Source organism: Theobroma umbraticum, unplaced genomic scaffold (genome assembly GCF_002168275.2).
Source record: "Theobroma umbraticum cultivar Fairchild unplaced genomic scaffold, ASM216827v3 scaffold_44.0, whole genome shotgun sequence".
In the NCBI taxonomy this organism is placed as follows: Eukaryota; Viridiplantae; Streptophyta; class Magnoliopsida; order Malvales; family Malvaceae; genus Theobroma; species Theobroma umbraticum.
The window spans coordinates 3,425,757-3,443,649 of NW_018397255.1; the positions used below are offsets into that span (position 1 = coordinate 3,425,757).

The 17,893-nt window shown below is 32.3% G+C and overlaps 3 protein-coding genes across 3 annotated transcripts; all 3 read right to left on the bottom strand.

The window, feature by feature from the left end:
• Nucleotides 1-1,180: 1,180 nt before the first annotated feature.
• Nucleotides 1,181-3,600, bottom strand: LOC110409922 (cytochrome c oxidase-like protein). Its single transcript, XM_021419437.2, has 4 exons — nt 3,423-3,600; nt 3,017-3,123; nt 2,839-2,881; nt 1,181-1,456 (listed from the first exon to the last, which is right to left on the bottom strand). Exons 1-4 carry the CDS (start codon nt 3,535-3,537, stop codon nt 1,422-1,424), a joined length of 300 nt encoding a protein of 99 aa, XP_021275112.1. The 5' UTR covers nt 3,538-3,600; the 3' UTR covers nt 1,181-1,421.
• Nucleotides 3,601-4,497: 897 nt separating this feature from the next.
• Nucleotides 4,498-9,299, bottom strand: LOC110409578 (agamous-like MADS-box protein AGL29). The gene has a single exon (XM_021418965.2). The coding sequence runs from the start codon at nt 5,290-5,292 to the stop codon at nt 4,663-4,665; it is 630 nt and encodes a 209-aa protein (XP_021274640.1). The 5' UTR covers nt 5,293-9,299; the 3' UTR covers nt 4,498-4,662.
• A 1,180-nt stretch (nt 9,300-10,479) lies between these two features.
• On the bottom strand, nt 10,480-11,947 carry LOC110409337 (uncharacterized). Its single transcript, XM_021418647.2, has one exon. It carries the CDS (start codon nt 11,758-11,760, stop codon nt 10,612-10,614), a length of 1,149 nt encoding a protein of 382 aa, XP_021274322.1. The 5' UTR covers nt 11,761-11,947; the 3' UTR covers nt 10,480-10,611.
• Between the last annotated feature and the right edge of the window lie 5,946 nt (nt 11,948-17,893).

The following is a 17,893-nucleotide window of genomic DNA, read 5'->3' on the forward strand; positions in this document are numbered from 1 at the left end:
GATGTAAGGTTTACATTTTGTTCTACTGTCTGGCAAAAATGAAAGTCGTTAGTTTGATCCAACAGAATATCTTTCGATAAATTTTTCTGCAAATGTGACTAGTTGCTGCATAAATCATCAATTTTTTTTTTTTTTTGAGAAGCAAATAAATCATCAATTTTGACATATGACTGCCAGTTTTATGCCAAATCCATGGGTTTGAATGTGTGGCTTTACTTGCAAGGAGCAGTGGAGTTGGCAAAGCAGTAAAACCTGATAGTGCTCCAAGACCTAAAATCTTACCTTTAAAACCCAACCATTGACCTTTATCTTAGACATCTCAATTTCTGCTGGGATGTCCCTTTGGTTCAGGCTATTCATGACCTTGTGTATAAGATCTTTATCTCAAGCTTATATACTAACTATCCTGTATTCCTCCCTCTTAGTAGAATAACAATGTCTTGGTAATTCAAACAGGGTTGTCCTGTTGCCTCATCTTGGTTTTTAGGTTATATATATTCAAAACCAAAACTTAGACAGCAAGGCAATGCTACATGCATATAATCATAAAAGATTAATGACTTAACAATTAATAATCGATGCGGTGAGTTACAAGTGCAATTTTTTCACATACCAATGACTAAATTCACGAGTGAAATTAGATCTGTAGTTCTAACATTCTTGCTAATGAAAAGACCATGCATCTAACAATGCTGTGAAAACACTGGTTTCCGTACGAAAGGGCTCCAGTGACTTGTCATTTTCTTACCAGTATCCCCGTTCTCCCAAATCAATTTTCTTGTCACATTCTCACCAACATTCTCCTCTCTCTATAGGTAGCCTCAAACCTCAAATCTCAAATCATTTTCCTGTAGCTGCACTCACTTTCGTTATTCCAACCACACGAGAACTTGGCGGGGGCCATTTAGAAGTTACCAGCGAAAGCAGCCACCGACACCCCAACATCCCATTTAACTCTCACCAATAGTTTAGGTTGACCAAGTAATAAGCAGCTGAAAATGAGAGGGAAATACTATCCAGAATGAAAAGAACAAACAAAAAATAATAATGAATCGGGTGAAAATTCCAAATGCAACCCCTTTTGGCAGCCAGGTATTTTGATGCTTGATGGGTTGGAAAAGAAAATTTCGTTCCGTATAGTTTATTGAGTAGCAATACAACAATAGCTAAGAAAGTGAGGTCGAAAGAAAACAATCCAAACCATCATTAATCTTATTTGGAAACAGAGTATGGTAGACGCAACCATACAGAAAGCCTAATCAACTTGCAATGCAATGCAAGTCTTGAAATCCAGAAAGCAAAATGAAAGTGCTCAAATTAACATCCAAGAAAAGATTCACAGTTATCTGATTGATCTGTCTGACAAATGAAGAAAATGTGCTAAACTCAGAAAGATTGTGTCCAATAGGCCAACCGTTGTCCTAGTGGTGTTTCTTCTCGAACAGACCATCTGGACCTGAATACCATGATAAAATGAAGAAAGGACCACATCAATCGATATAAATAAATAGATATATGTGAATAATAAGCATTATTTATGCCGTCCGTAACCAAACATACATGCACTTCGGATAGTCAAAAGCACAATTAGCTATTATAAATGACAACACTAATCCTTTTAACTAGATTCATTGCTCAATCATCAACATATTTCTTTTAAATAGGCTCATCAATCACAACAAACAACAATACATGCTAATATTCTCTAATATTCAAAATGCACTTACAGAGAGGCAACCCTAAACCAGCAATAATAACATCGATAAGGCTAACAAAAATCCTGAATTTATAAATGTGAAATGGCTGAGCTATAATACTTTATGAAATAATAAATATGGTGATTTTTGACAGCTCGCCAATTGGCAAGTACAGGTAATTAAGCTTTCTATCATTTTGAAAAAGGAAAAGAAAAAAAAAAGGAATCTTTATGAAATTTGAAAACAAAAAACAGAACACAGGAAAAACTTGAATTCCGTTCTTCATAAGATCTTTTATGTTGGTTAAAACCTATATAAAATCAGAGACAGCTAAACTCAATGATGTAACTATAATATGATTGAAATGAAAACAAATTTTAAACAAGGCCTTGCATTGAATTAAAGTCTTAGCAATTTATTAAGGGCTTAGGCATGGAAAGATAAATTAAAATGCTCTCTGATATATCTTCAAACAATGATAATAAGGATAGGCTGATGGGGGGAATTCTACCTAGTATTCCATATAGGAGAAAGTTTTCAAATTGTGTTGTAAGTTGTAAAGTATAATCTACCGTAAATGGGAGGTACACATTCATCATATAACACAGTTTCTGCTTCTAATCCAGTATAGAAGTGCAAAGAGCAAGTGAGCAAGTGAGAGAGAGGACTAAAAAAATAGTCATTTTTTAATGGGTAAAACATGGAAAAGTCATAATTACCAGTAACCAAATTAAGTTAAAAATAAAAGGACAACCATAATTGATTGTCAGTTAGCACATTCCCATATATGTAATGTGCACGTTACAATGTGCTGGCAATTTTTAAGTCTCCATATAAATTACGTAGTGTTTGGATGCTTAAAAAGGCAAGTGATTTGTACAAAAAAGAATTGAATTTATTTCCTTTTTAACCAAATTCAATAGGGTTCCAGTTGGTTTTGGTTCCAAAACAGACCTTAAATTCTCTAAGTTTTTCTAGAACTCCTTCCTTCTTGGACTTTAAAGAAAAAGGGTGAAAAGAAAACAAAAAGAAAAGAAAAATCCAGATATGCCTTTAATTGCCATGGAAAGGCTTAAAATCTAACAACAACATCCAAATAAAGCCCAAATAAATTGAAATCACAGCAATTAGGACAACATACCCCACGGGAATTCCTTGTTGCGAATGTGCAGATATGGGTATGCCTGCACACATTCACACAATCCAACAGTCAGTCACAAAAGAATAATGTACATTTGAAATGTGAATGTAAATCATATCTAGACCTAAAAACATCAGTATTTTAAAAAATAATGAATAAAATTAAAAGGCTAGCTCACTGGGGGCTCCTCATAGTGGTGATGTCCCTTCGATAGGTTATAAATCGCTAAAACAGTGCAGGTAGCAATTCCTAAATATGTTATTTTCTCCCATTTCGCCGTTTCATCTGAAAAAAAAAAATGTATACATTATCATAAATTCCTGTTTTAAAAATATAAACTCGGATTTTATTAAGCTGTCTGGACTTTCGATGATAAGACTAAATTCCATTTTACTTTTTCTTCTATTTCTAACACAGATTCGATCAAAATGTCGAGGATAAACTAAAAAATAAAACCCTAGAACATCAAAAACGGTAAAGAAAATCAAAACATAATCAATCCGTAGGTGAAAAAAGAAAACTGATTGAAATCAGATCGAAAGAGATTAAAATTTGTAAAAAAAAAAAAAAAAAAGCTCGCATACAAGCATCATCGTGATGAGAAGAGGAAGCGAAGCCTCGCTTGGGGGTAGCAGAAGGGCGAGAACCACCGCGAAGAACGGTTCGGAGGAAACCAGATCGCACGCTTGCCATCGCCATTTTTTCTTTCGGTTTTTTTCTATTGAATCGCTACCTGGAAACCCTTTTGTTTTGCACTCTTTATTTTGTCAGCGACGAGAAGAGAATGGGATTAGCACGTGCGAAGTATGTGCTGTTCTTTTTTTCTTTTTTTTTTCTCTCAATTCCTTAATTTTTTGTAAAGAAATTAGTAAATATTGAAAAATATTAAAATATAATCATATTTGGAAGATTTGTTCTAGATGACAATGTTATTATCTCTTTGCTCTTTTTTAAGAATTCTCAATTGTGATCCTTTTTAAGCAAAACATTGCCTTTTTTAATACAGCAACTTCCTTCCTATTTTACTTTTTCTTTTTTTTTTTGTAAAATTAAATACATATTGATGCATTTAATCAAACACCTTCTTTCAATACAAGCAGTTGCTGGTAATTGCTAACATAGATTGTGCTAAAAACAGAGTAAATAATCAATATTTTTTTTCCAATTGAGTTATTTATGATAAAAGAACTTGTTAACTTTTGTCAATTAAAGGGAGCAATTGAATAAAAATCATGGCTTTCTTCCATTGGCCTCACATTCTTAACTTCAAATTACTGAAGTAGATGACTAGGATGCAGTTTTGTCTAATGCAAGAAACAAGTGATAAGTGATTGCAAAGATAATCTCTCCTTCACTGCAAGCTAATTCAGAAAAAAGAGAACTTTCAACCCTCAAAAGTATGCAAACAATGACTGTTTCTCACCCCTTTTTTTTTTCAAGGGAGTTCAAGTATTTCTAACAAGACTATCTGCATAGCCAGCGCTGCTGTGTCTGGCCTCTCAGGATGAATATTATAAGATCAAATCTGCTATTGCATATCGGCAAATAAGGATTTTGTATGAAACAATCTTGGATTCTCCATCAATCACAAAGCAATTGTTTCATGAATTGAAGCATACCAAAAAAAAAAGCGCATAAAAAACGGTAGACATAGGGCCGGAAGAAACCAGTTTATTATTATTGATTTTCAATTTATTCGGTTTCCATTCCTCATCCCAACAGACAAAACAGAGAGGATTGACTAAGATCAGTTCACATAAATTGAAGCACCTTTGCCAAGACACCCTAGACACACCCTCTCCCAACTGACTGATTGGGGTAAAATTAATTTGCATGACCAACATCATGGTCATGAGGATCAGCAGAAGAATTACCCTCGGTGGTTCCACCGAGGGAAGCATCACTTTCTCCAGCCAATATAGAAGTTGAAGCAGCAGCCTCGACTGAAAGTTCCTGCATGCGCTTCCTCAGTTTCACCTTAAACTCCTCCAGCATTGATTTCAGTGTCAAGAGCTCCTCCAAGTTAAGTTCATCAACTGGTCTTTCCACCAAGCTTTGGCCCTGGCTTTGGCTCTCCATCCTCATCTGTTTGAGTCTCTCACCTCGAAGTTTTTCAGCGTTCAGTTTTTCCGTAATATCAGAGTATTCTTTGTTAAGCTCACGCAGAGAGGCCTCATACTCAGCCTCAGTGCACTGGATTGCTTCCAGATCTGGCTTACTCAAGTTGGGAAGCCTGTTCATAATAGTGTCAACACCAGGATGGCCAAAGGAGAAGGCCTTGCCACCGGGAGAGAAAACGACAAGGGCAGTCTCAACAGCACATAAGGTGCAGAGTTCCCTGGCCTTCTTGAAGAGGCCAGATCGACGTTTGGAGAAAGCAACCTGCCGAGCATCTGCTCCAGGAATCATCCACATTTGAGTCCTTCGGCGGCCCTTGCTTGACGATCCTGCCATTGAGAAACTACTAGAAAAGCAATGAATAAGAAGTCTTAGGGAATTGCTTGTGAAATTTGGAGGACAAATGCACCTTATTTATAGGGCTTTGAAGCCTACGCTAGTACGCAAAGGTATCCAACTCTCATTCCCGGATTGGTCACACCTCTGTTTCCTTCCATATATTACCTTGGCAGTTGTGCATTCAGAATAAACTCTTCTAATTTGTTTTACTACTTATTGCTAAATGACAATACTTGAATATCCTTCGTTGGCATACTTAAACAGAATCAATCAATTAGTATTTGGAGGCAAACGGAAGTTTTCCAGGAAGTTTGCCATAGCTGCATGGAAAAATGTAATAAGCCTACCAAACTTGTCTACAGGATGCATAATGGCATTAAATGTTTCAAGACGTAATATTCCTTCAATTACTTAAGTTTTCATAAGCAGACGTGTAAGTCTAGCTTTCAATTAGCAAGGAATGAAGCAGGCAAGCAAGGCTTTCTTCTTTCTTTTAGAGTGAGAAATGAAAACCAAACGAGTCAAAGCAATCTTCTGCTAATAGGGTTTAAGTAATTAAGGTAATACTACAAGTCTTGAAGCATTAAATGCTGTAATATTATTCCAATAAACGAATTTGGTAAGTGTCTTATTTTTTCCCATGCAGCTATGGCAGGTGTATCCAGGAAATTAACTTCCATTGCATCCAAACACTAACAATCTGATTCAATTTAAGTGCTCAACTTACCCTACAACCCAAACTACAAGTAGAACTACAGGATTCATATACAGTGCTTTGAGCACCCTATTTCTGGTACCAGAAACCTGGCCGCAAATTTACCACAATAAAGCAAGCAATTTAATATAAGTTTAAGAATTGGTAACAAATAATGACCACATTAGAATTGGTAATAATTGCTGACCTCTATTATTACATTAAATTGTTATGAATTGTAACTTTTCTATTTGAAATGCGGACACAAGCATGAGGAAAGATCTTTGCCATCAGACTGTGATTATATTAATGTTATGGCAGGTTTCATTGTCAATCAAAAAACGCATTCACCTGAAATTTAAAGGACTGCTATCATGGCAAACTAATTTATCTGAGTAGAATTAAATTGCTTTCCTTAGTTTACAAGAACTTTTTACTGGGCGCCACAGAGAGTTATCATGAAGATGGGTGTAAATGGTGTGACTTAAGCCTGAGAATTCTAATAGGAACTGGATTCTTATAATCAAAGCCATATTACATGATACAAACACATGGTATGACAATAATAACAGCAAAATTTGATAGATCTGTGGTTGTTGTAAATTGTCAGAACCATGAAAAAGGCACTCCTTTTAATATTTCTAGAGATCTCTCATTTTTTGAATCATATTAATCAAGCTTGATAGTAACACACTTAATTCAACCGCACAAAGAAGAGGGAAGTAACTTTCTAGTAGAGAGGTTGCAACTAAATTAAGAGTTCAACTTGCCTTGACTCACAACAGAATACATATTTCAGATTTACATCTTGTTTTTCAACTTAAAGCATATGCATAAGAAAAAAACCAACCCTGCTCTTGCTGTGGATATTACACTTTTGAGTTTGAGAACTGTCTAAAAATTCCTCATGTCATTTATTATTCTTGAGTCTGAACTTAATGGATGAGCGTAACAGTCTTTACTCATAAATATGCTATTATATATTCAAATCATGCATCTGCAACTCTAAACCTTACAATTAATACCAAATCCTTTTGCCTTCTTCATCAAACATTTTTAAGCCATTTCTGCTACATTTTCTACCATCAGTCTAGACACACTGCATTAATCCTCATTCCATGAGGCACGCACCACAACTATGCAAAAGAATGCAATATTTATAGAAACGCAAAGATAATTTTGGAAAAATAAAAGGTCAAGGACAGCTAGTATTGAGGGAAATGAAGATTCAAAACCAAGTATCAAGCTGATTTCAAAAATATCCTGGATGTGATGATAATACTGTCAATAATTTCATCCCGAGGAAAAAGTTATTTCTTCCTCCTTTCTTTTTCATTTATCTCATAACTGTTAAAAAATTTGGTTGGAAATGAGGCACAACTTGAACAGACACAAAAATAGACTTTGCTGGAATAATGTACAGTACCCTTACTTCTAACATTAATAAAAGGAAGAAAACATCTTCCAGAAAAATCAGTCAATTTCAAAAAATTTGGATATCTGATCATCAATCTCAACAAGTTCGGATATCTACATGCACCCCCCACAGTTGCCTCTTTATCAAACAGCTCATACGCCTGAAGTCAGTTACAGCTACTGCTAAAATGTGATGATAAATTTCAACATTTCCAAATACAAGCCTTATAGATAAGATGCGGTTGTACTAGCCTATAAGAAAACTAGAAAGCTACCATTGCTTTAACATAAGTATGCACTTATTGTGTAGTATGATTCCAAACTAGCTCCGATGGTAAATTTCATTCTTATTTCTTGATTTCAAGAGTATTTTAGCTTTTTATGATTGATTTTCACACAGTAATATATTCCATCCTATCCATGACTCTGAGGGTAAATTTTACACCGTTTTTTTTTCCAGCAAATTTGTGAGTGCAATATCAACTTCTCCTCTAGGTATGTCATTGTCAAGAAATAATCTTGTAATCTAAATTCAGAGGGGCATACCACAAAGTGGGATAATAAAGGCAGTTGATACATTATGGAACTAAATGCTGAACATTTCAGACATCATTAACTGGATTATTTAAGCTTTGTTTGGTTAATGTTTTTACTGTTTGCTATTTTACCTTTTTTGTGCAAAACATAAATAATGAATAAAAAACAAAAGGCAAATGGCAATTGCACAATCAAGCCAAGCCTTAGTTAAAATCTAAGCCTATTAAATTTTTAAATTAAGGATGAACCAACCAAATTCTGACAGTTATCTTAAGGGCTGACATGTGACGGTCCTACGAATAGTAACTATGCTTCTCTTATATGTTCAATCATGATAACTTATTTTACCAAACATTATTTATATAATTAGTTAGTTTCCTTAACCCTTTCGTATTTTATAGCCTCATTCAAGTATCTTTCCATTTGATAACAAGATATCAAAATTGGTTTTACTTTTCAACTAATCTGATAACAAATTCAAAAATAAAACCTATTCTCATTATAAAAAACTCCAATCCCTGGTGGTCTCCATTTCACTGTCTTACAGCCAGCTAGAATCAGCCAACAAGAGAATGAAACCAATCTCTGGACAGAAAATAAAATTGAATCTAACTCTACCAGCTCGAAGAAATTGTCAGCAATTCATAGCTATCAACAATAAAAAGTTATTCCGGATTCCTCCTCCCCCAAGTTTATAATGAGTTTTTCTCCTGCTACATCTAGTCTGACCATGACTAAGTAATTGTTCTTGCATTTGACAAACAACTGCTGCCAGCATTCCTTCTCAAACTTCATTGTCGAATACTTTGGAGTACCATTAATTTCTACAATTAAACATCAGACGAAAATCTTATCTAGAACCAATTAGAAAACAAAAATTGAATTAATACAAGTGCCAAACAATATGATGCAAAGTTAAATCTTCATGGTATGGCAGCAAAGAACCAAACTAAATAGCATGAATGTGAAGAATGAATCAACGTCAAACCGAATGCTAAAAGACATAACCAGTTGAGAGACACCAAGCCCCGCTTTGTCTGTGAGCTTCACTCCGACGTGAACAGCAAAGAGAAGCCTTGCATCAGCGTGAAATGAAATCCCCCGCACCGAAAAACCACCCCAAAAAAGAAAAGAATCTTGATAGTGACAAGAACCTACGCCCAAACCAACGTTTCTGATCCTTTGTAGCTGAACTAGAAAGGTTCGTGCGTCTTTCTTGTGAGATTTGGTTAAACTGTGTTTAGTAAGAAAAAGAAAAAAAAAATCGAATGAAAAATGTTTTTCACTTGTTTTTACCCTTCTCCTGTTCTGCAAACATGGTAGTAGACTACTAGCATTGAGCTTGTGGCCTTGTGGGAAGAAAAGGAGCTAAAAATTCGAAACTGAGCCTAAATTTTAACTGAGATGGGACGTCAAAGGTCAGTCAAGCTGGGCCCAATAAAGAACCATGAATCCAATAAATAAAAGGGAGTAATTTGCCTGTTGCAGGCCCAATTACATATCTAAGTCGAATTTTCAAAGCTGTAACCAGACGCAAACCGACCATGCAAGCTAGCAATTCTCATCCATCGACACTAGCAAATCAAAATATCCAAAATTGACTTATTTTCCAAACGCGTTGAACCAAAAATTTCTGCTATGGCTTGAAAGTTGAATACTTCCATCCAAGAAAAAGACCCAAAATTTTCCCACATGCCACCTCTCACGATCTCAAGACAATGCACAGCTTAGACCGTTGTCTTACATGCCAAGTTTCAAAGTCACCGCCAACACGAGACGCGTCCGAAAATTTGAACATTCTATGAGGAAACGAGGGTCATTTGGTTTCCCCTCTTTTGGGAGGTGGGGGCCTGGTTTTGTTAAACTGACCTCGTGCATGGTTCTATTTAAGGTTGCTATAGTCAAGCCGAAAAGGTCAGGACGGGTACAGTAGAAAGGGTCACCGATCCACACTCCCTAGACCCCTGAACTGCAGACCAAATTTGGTTTGAAGCCTTGAATGAGCCACGACAAAATTCAGTTTGATGACAATGGCTTTGTATTGGGTTCAAATCTGTACAACCTTTTTTCTTTGGTCCAAAGTAAGAGGGTTCGGTTTCTTCATGCATTAAATTTGATAAACTTCTGTCAGCACACGAAGTTCTTAGTTGGCATGTACAACTTTCAATGAAGACTCTTTCCATTAAGTCAAATATATAATGATAATTGAAGGAAGTTTTTATAGCTATTTTCCACAAAATCCTTGCTATCATCCCTTAATAAGACCAGCAAAACTGCAAATGTCTCCTCTTCATTGCATTCAAAAATGTCCGCGGTCCCCTACTCACCACTCCAAGCTCATCAAGATTTCATATATATATAGCTTGTGATAGATATAAAGGGACCATTGGCCATATGCATTTCTAACAAGAATATTGAGGATCGACTTTATATGTATCCTTATACACGAGAGAAAAATTATTTACAAAAAAAAAATCCAATGTTTGAATGTTAGTTATACAAAAAAAAAAATGAAAGTATGTAGTAATTCTACTAAAAAAATTAAATGCTTATAAATTTATTCTTATCAATTTTCCGCCATTTGTGAGGAGTTCCCATAAAATACTCTGATTATGGTAAACAGGTGAGCTGAGGTGAGGTTCATCACAATTCAAGTGATTACAGTTGAATCAACTGTCTGATACTGCAGTTTTTTGATGATCATCTTCCTCGATGCAACAGCTACTCGGACGTTGAAGTTTCAAACAAGGCGTTTCTTCTACAAGGTTAGCAAGCTCTTCATCACCGTCATCGTCATCCTTATCAATAATATCGAAGAGATCAAGCGAGTACACCACATCTTCCCTAGTCCATCCCGCACGTAATAACACAACAGACAAGACCCTCACGTGCCATGCCGCATCCTTACCGTCCATCACCAATCGGGTCCCACTCTTTTCCTTGTTCTCGTTATGATCACAGCCGTCGATCATCATCATCTCCCTCACCTCCTCCTCTCTCCACCCCCCCTCTCTCAACTTCCAAAACGCTTCCTCCAAACATCCCCCTAACCCCAAGTCCTCCCCTACGTCACCCCTACTCCACCACCCCCGCGTGACACCACGCTCCACAACTCTCCTTCCTTTCTCCGCCACGTCCGTCCAAAAGTCAATCCTCCGCGCCGTGGTCGCGGCCCAAGCCGGCACATTGTTATTAACACTATTGTTCTTCTTCCTCGTGAAAGGCTTAAAAACACCACGTCTTCTCAAGAATTCGACTTCTTGAAAAAACCTAGTAATATCAAAGCTCAAGATTCTAACCTCATCTCCATCAACGTAAAAAAAAGGGTTTCCCGCCATGTTTGGCGTCGAAGGGATATAACAATTTCTATAAATAGGAACAAGAAGAGGTGCTTTTTGTAATAAGCCTTTAACCAAAGCCAAAGCTTCATTGGAATTTGAAGGTTTGGGCCCCCAAGAATCGGACCAAAAGTTGTGTAACGTAATGTTCTTGGAAAGAGACAAGAGAGGAAGGTTAAGGAGAATGTTAAGTTGTTGAGGAGAAGAAGATCGCCAGTTTGGGAAAGAAGGGTCGACGGGGAGGCCTTCTTGGAGGATAGAGCGGAGGTCAGGAGGGAAAGTGAAGCGGAAAGTTGATTCGACGGAGGAGAATTCTTGATCAGTTAAGCCTGGAAGGATTGGAATATCAAGAGATTTAAGATGGTCAATAAGGGTTTTGGAATACGCAGCAAAAGAGAAACAAACAAGCTTTGATCTTGGTGGTCCTTTGGGTGCTTTCATTAAAGGGTGGGTTTGGGTTGTTGTTGCTGTTGCAGCCATTTATTTAGTTGATGAAGAAGGAAGGAAAAGAGGATGCTTTTCGAACGGCGGGTTCAAAGAAGATGATCGGGGAATTGTGAGATCCGTGGGGAATTCACAGAGAGGAATATTTGACTAAAATTGGGAGAGGGAGAGGGGGAGGAAATTCTAACGCCTCTCATGGGTGGCAAGGGATGGTGTGGGTTTACTTAAGGGAGAAGCCCCTGGGAAAGTGTGATGGAGAATGGCGAAGTCACGTGGAAGCCTCGTTGACGTTGTTGTCTGGTGCTTGTATGTAATTATCAGCCTGCACCTCTTGTTTCTTTCTTCAATTAAGGCTAAAATAAAATTGGATCGCAAGGTTGGAATTGCACATTTCTCTCCACCATCACCCCATTCCTTGAATTTGGGATGATATTTTATCACCACTGCAGAACAAGAAAAATTAAAATAAAGTATGTAGTCTTGTACTGTTATGTTAGAGATGATCAATTGATCGGTTCAATCAATTTGATTTGTCATAATTAAATACTAAATGGATAAAATATTTTTTAAAAATTAACAAAAATTGATTAAATTTAAAATAAAATCAAACTAATCAAATGTCGAATTGATTTTATCGATTTGATTTTAGATTAAAGGAATTAAAATTTTATCACTTGTATCTTTTATAAATTATAACATTAAATTTTATAAACTTAATCTATAATTATAAAATATATAAATAATATAAACATAAAAAATATATATAACATCTGTCCTTTTGCTCATATAATTAAGCCTTTTCACATAAATGATCAAATTCATCAAAGTAACATTTAAGAGTTTTAACTTTTAAATTTTAATATTTAAAGTTTAACATAATAAAGATAATAAAATTAACATGCATAAAATATGATCATCTAACACAAGAATAATCAATCATCGCATATCATGAACTTAGTAATAGGAAAATATATATTGAATTTAAAAAAAGTAAACTATATATTTTATATAAATTTAACAAATATATAATATTGTATATATATATATATATTAATATATATAATATTAGTTTTGTCTTTTGATTAATTCGATTTAAAATTTTTAAAATTAAGAACTGATTAAATAAATTAATTAAACCAATAGACCAATCGGATCAAACCATTTTACTTAAATTATATTCAATTTAATTTAGTAATTAATCTGATTCAATTTTACTCACCCTTACTTATATATGACAATCATTTGAGCTATTTTTGTTAAGTCTAATAAGTTTTCGTATATTTAAGATTCTGCCTCCAAATGTACTGTCTGGTAATGAAGTTCATCTTGATTGAAGGAGGGATGTGAAAGCATCAACTACTTTGGAGTGGCAAAATAGCATGGCAGTTGCAAACATAAATAAGAGAACAAGACTGCAATTTAATGAGAAATTATTAAAAGAATACTCCAACATGAAAACTACATGACATATATAAACCAGTTGCATAAAGAATAAATTTTAGAGTTGAACTTGAAGTTAAATCTACGGTTGTTATTTGGCAAGAACAAGATACATATAATGCAACGGATGATTGCAGATTATTTTAAAGAAATACAAGAATATTATTATAAGCACATGATTAATTTTTGAGACACTCAAATTGAAACCAGCTTTTTTATGATAGCAACCTAAAGATAGTATAAGATTTCAATTATTTTGTCCAATCAAAAACCCAAGTAATTTGACTATGATTCCCACGAGTGATACAATTTTTCTTCTCCTTACCTAAAAGAATTTTAATTGTCCCCTAACAGATTGATTTTAATAATAACCCACCATACATAAAGACCCAGAAATGGTCGCACCAGAACATGACACATCTTTTATTCATTTCAACATTTCTGAGAGTGATATCAATGTAGGGAATCAGCTTTAAAATTTGAAAAAGGAAGAAACTCATCTCAATTTTTCTTTCCCTTTGCCTGGATTTTATGATTCCAGAGGACCCACAATTCTGTTCTTATAATGCTTCAAGACAAATGGCTATGGGCTTCTGGAATTGTAGGAAGACTGCCATATGGCATGGATTTTAGTGTTAAGGAGGAATGATATACATTTGGGTCCATGAATTTAATATGGCGTAAAACATTGGAATCCAAGGCTTGCCTTGTTCAAACTTAGGTAGGATCAATTTAATTCTTTGTTTACTTTTGGTATCCTAAATATGCTTTTGTAACCTGCTCATATTAATAAACTTAAATATTTGATTAGGCGGGCAATTAATATAATCCCCTTGGTGTGGGTTTTTCTCATTGAGGTTGGAAGGATTTGTCTAATTACTTTATGTATCCACTAATTATCAATTAGATTTGGAATTTTGGATTCTTGTTCTTGATTAGTATGTTTAAAGAGTTCAAACTTTTTTTTCCTTTTTTTTATTAACTAATAATCTAAACTTTTAACTTTTAAACCAATAAAAAACACAAATAGAATAAAAGCATTTAAAACATAATAATGGGATATAAAATTGGAACTATTTTTTTTTTACGGGTTAGGATAAGAAACAAAAAATAAATAAAAGAAAATAAAAAGTCGAGGCCAGCTGGTAGGTCCATTTCATAACCCATATAAAAATAGGTAACACCACCTTATCTTATTTTTTGTCTAACATTTTAAATGGATTCGAACCAAGGTTGAGCCTGATCTGGTTGGTAACTACAAAGAGAAAGGAAATGACGACATTGTACAGCTGACACCACTCAATCAAAAAAAAATTATTTATTATATTATTTATTTAAAATTTTATGTAAATAATAATATTAATGAATTTATTATTTTTTTATAATTTTATAGAAAGTGGAGTTAAAAAGTAATTTTTATTAAAAAAATTATATATTCATAATATTTAAATATTTTTCTAAAAAAATATTTAAATAATATCAAAAAGTAGATTTATCAAAAAATAATTTATATATTAATATTTAAATACTATAGGAAAATATAAAAAAATTATAATTTAAAATTTTATTAAAGATATCAAAATCTAAACTACTCTTCCTTTTCAAAAATTTAAATCCTAATAATTCATTTTCTATCTTCAATAAAGAAAAATTGATTTGTATAACTCAATTGTACTTGTTTTTATTTTTCAAAATGGATTTAATGGCATTTAAAAGTCAACTTGAAAACTACATTGAAAATTTGCTATTGGATGAAAATTTTGTTGAATTCAATGGAATTGGTGAATTTGCAAGAAAGATAGTTGAGACAAATAAAAATACTGTGTAGCTTTTGGTTTATTTACTAGTAAAACTTGCCTTGATTTTACTAGTTGTAATAACGTCAGTTGAAAGAGTTTTTTTCAGTAATGAAATTTATAAAACACAGATTACGTAATCAAATAAGCGATGAATGGATGAATAATTACTTAGTGATATAAATTAAAAAGAGATGTATTTGATAATATTTTTGCTCATATTAATATGCAACGTTTTCAAAATATGAAAAATTATCGTAGATAATTATATTTTTTTATTTTGATGTATTAAATGAATGTGTTGAATTTATATTTTTTTAATTTAAAAATTCAAATATATTTATTTTGTAATTATTATTATTTAAATTATGATAACATTAAAAAAAATCTTAATTCCTATCTTACGCCTTAGGATTGAAAATATTAGAAGATGCTAAACCTTTGGTTTGGTAAGCATTGGAGACTGTGAGTAAAAACATTTTCTTTCTTTCCAATTTTCTATACAAAACCGTTGTACAACACGGCACCATGTTTTTCTTTGTAAAAACCTTCCTATAAAACATTCATTTTACTATTATGAATGTGACTTTTTTTCTCTAATTTGTTTACCCTTTATTGTAGTTTTTCATTTATTTGAGAATTTTTTGCTAAATCTATCATTGAATATATGGCCTCTACAACCTCTGTGCTCTCTATGTTGAGCATTACCTCAAGCATCGTTATTAATATTACAATTAATTTCTAATTCCTTGGCTACAAATTAATTATTTGATCCATTGCCATTAATATTACAATTACTAGATAATAATCCTAAGGACTCAAATTATAATTTATGTATATAAACATAAATATGCTAAATTAAGGATTATCGTGCAAATAATATCCAGCAATATTATCGTGCAAATAATGTGCTTTCAAGATGTTAATGCAATAAGCTCAATATGAATAGTTCTAAGAGGGGGTGAATTGGAATTTTTTTTATTAATTTTGAGAAAATAGAATTTTTTAAAGCTAAATCTCTAATTTGAAAATAAACAAAACAATTGATTTCTTGTAAAGTAAAAGAAATAGGTAAACTTAAATGAAATTTAAGAGCATAAGAAAATAAGAAAAAATCAATATAATAATTTTTGTAAAAGTTTGACCTTTTTACTTATGTCTTTTTCTTTAGATTTAAGAATTTCAAATCCACTATTGGAATGAAGTTTAATGCAATACTTTTATGGTTAAAGCATAATCACTCTATCTTTTATCGTTAAGTTATAACCATTCAATTTTCATCTTTTCAATTGATTAAATATAACCACTTCAAGTGAATACATTAAAAGATGAAGGAATAGCCGAGATGCCTTTAGAAAGTTGAATAACAAATTAAGTACTCTATTTGGTGAGAAAGAACATAAGTAATAATGGCTCTATAAGTGATACAATGGAAAATTTAAATGCAAGAGAAGACAGGAGTATTAAATAATTTGAGGTGAATTTTTTTCTGGAGTTGTGTTTCAAAGTCTTTCAACCTTCGTAAGTATTAAGGTAGCTTGTTTTTATAGTTGTTGAAGCTTTAAAGGTAGTTGGAAGTGCATTAAATGTGAAAATAGTCATTTTTCTCTTCATTAAAGGCTCTAACGATCATATTATATCAATATATATTTAAATATATCGATACATTCTTTTTTTATTTTTGAATTATAACTATGATGTATCGATACATTTTGTCATATATTGATACTTTTGAACTTTCTTGCAAGAGTTTGACTGTTTTGTTGAAAATGTATTGATACATTTACTAATGTATCGATACTTTTGAAACAGCAAGCATTCTATTGAAAATGTATAAAGTATAGATATATTAGTACTTTTGAGGCATTAGACCTTCTGTTGTATTTCTATCGATAAATTTAAAAATGTATTGATAAATTGAGTTTGATTTTTTAAAATTTGACTTTTTTTAAAACCATATATCAATTGATTTCAAAATCTATCGATATATGTATAAAAAACATGTATCGATAGATTTGGATCACAATATATTTTTCAAAGTCCTTTTTCATTGTTTTCATTTTCAAACTTATTTAAAAGTATTAAGAAATATTTAAACATGATATTTAAATACTTAAATGAATTTTGATCATTTTGTTTTATCATTTCAAAACATGAGATGAATTGGAAAACTACAAAACTAACACAGGATTATTCCGAACATCCTTTTTAAACAAATTTGTTAATAAATAAAGACTATTATATTATAAATACTCTAAATTTATACTATATTTAACAGCAAGAATTTAGGTGGCGTTTGATACATTACAATGCAATGTGATTACAGGTAATGTGATTACAAGTAACGTGATTGCAAGCAATGTGATTACAGGGAAAATAATATTACAGTGTTTGGTATGTAAGTAAAATAATGATTAAAATGTAGGGAAGATAACATTGCAGTGTTTGGTTTACAAGTACTTTAGTGGGAATGTAATGCTAATTGTCAAAATTACCCCTAATTATTAAAATATAAGTTTAATATATTATATTTTATTATTAATTTTTATATAATATCATTCTTTAATATATTTTTAATATCATATATTTTATTTATTATTATTATAATATTTTATATTTTATTTTTAATATATTTATATTTTTATTATTAATTTTTATATAATATCATTTCTTAAATATATTTTTAATGTCATATATTTTATTTTTATTTATTATTATAATATTTTATATTTATTTTTAATATATTTATATTTATATTATTAATTTTATATTAATATCATATTTTAAATATATTTTAATGTCAATATTTTATTTTTATTTATTATCTATAATTATATAGTTATTTTTCATTTCTTTAATATATTTTTTATATTATATATGTTATTTTTATATATTATATAAATATTAATTTTTTATATTTTATTTTATTTTAA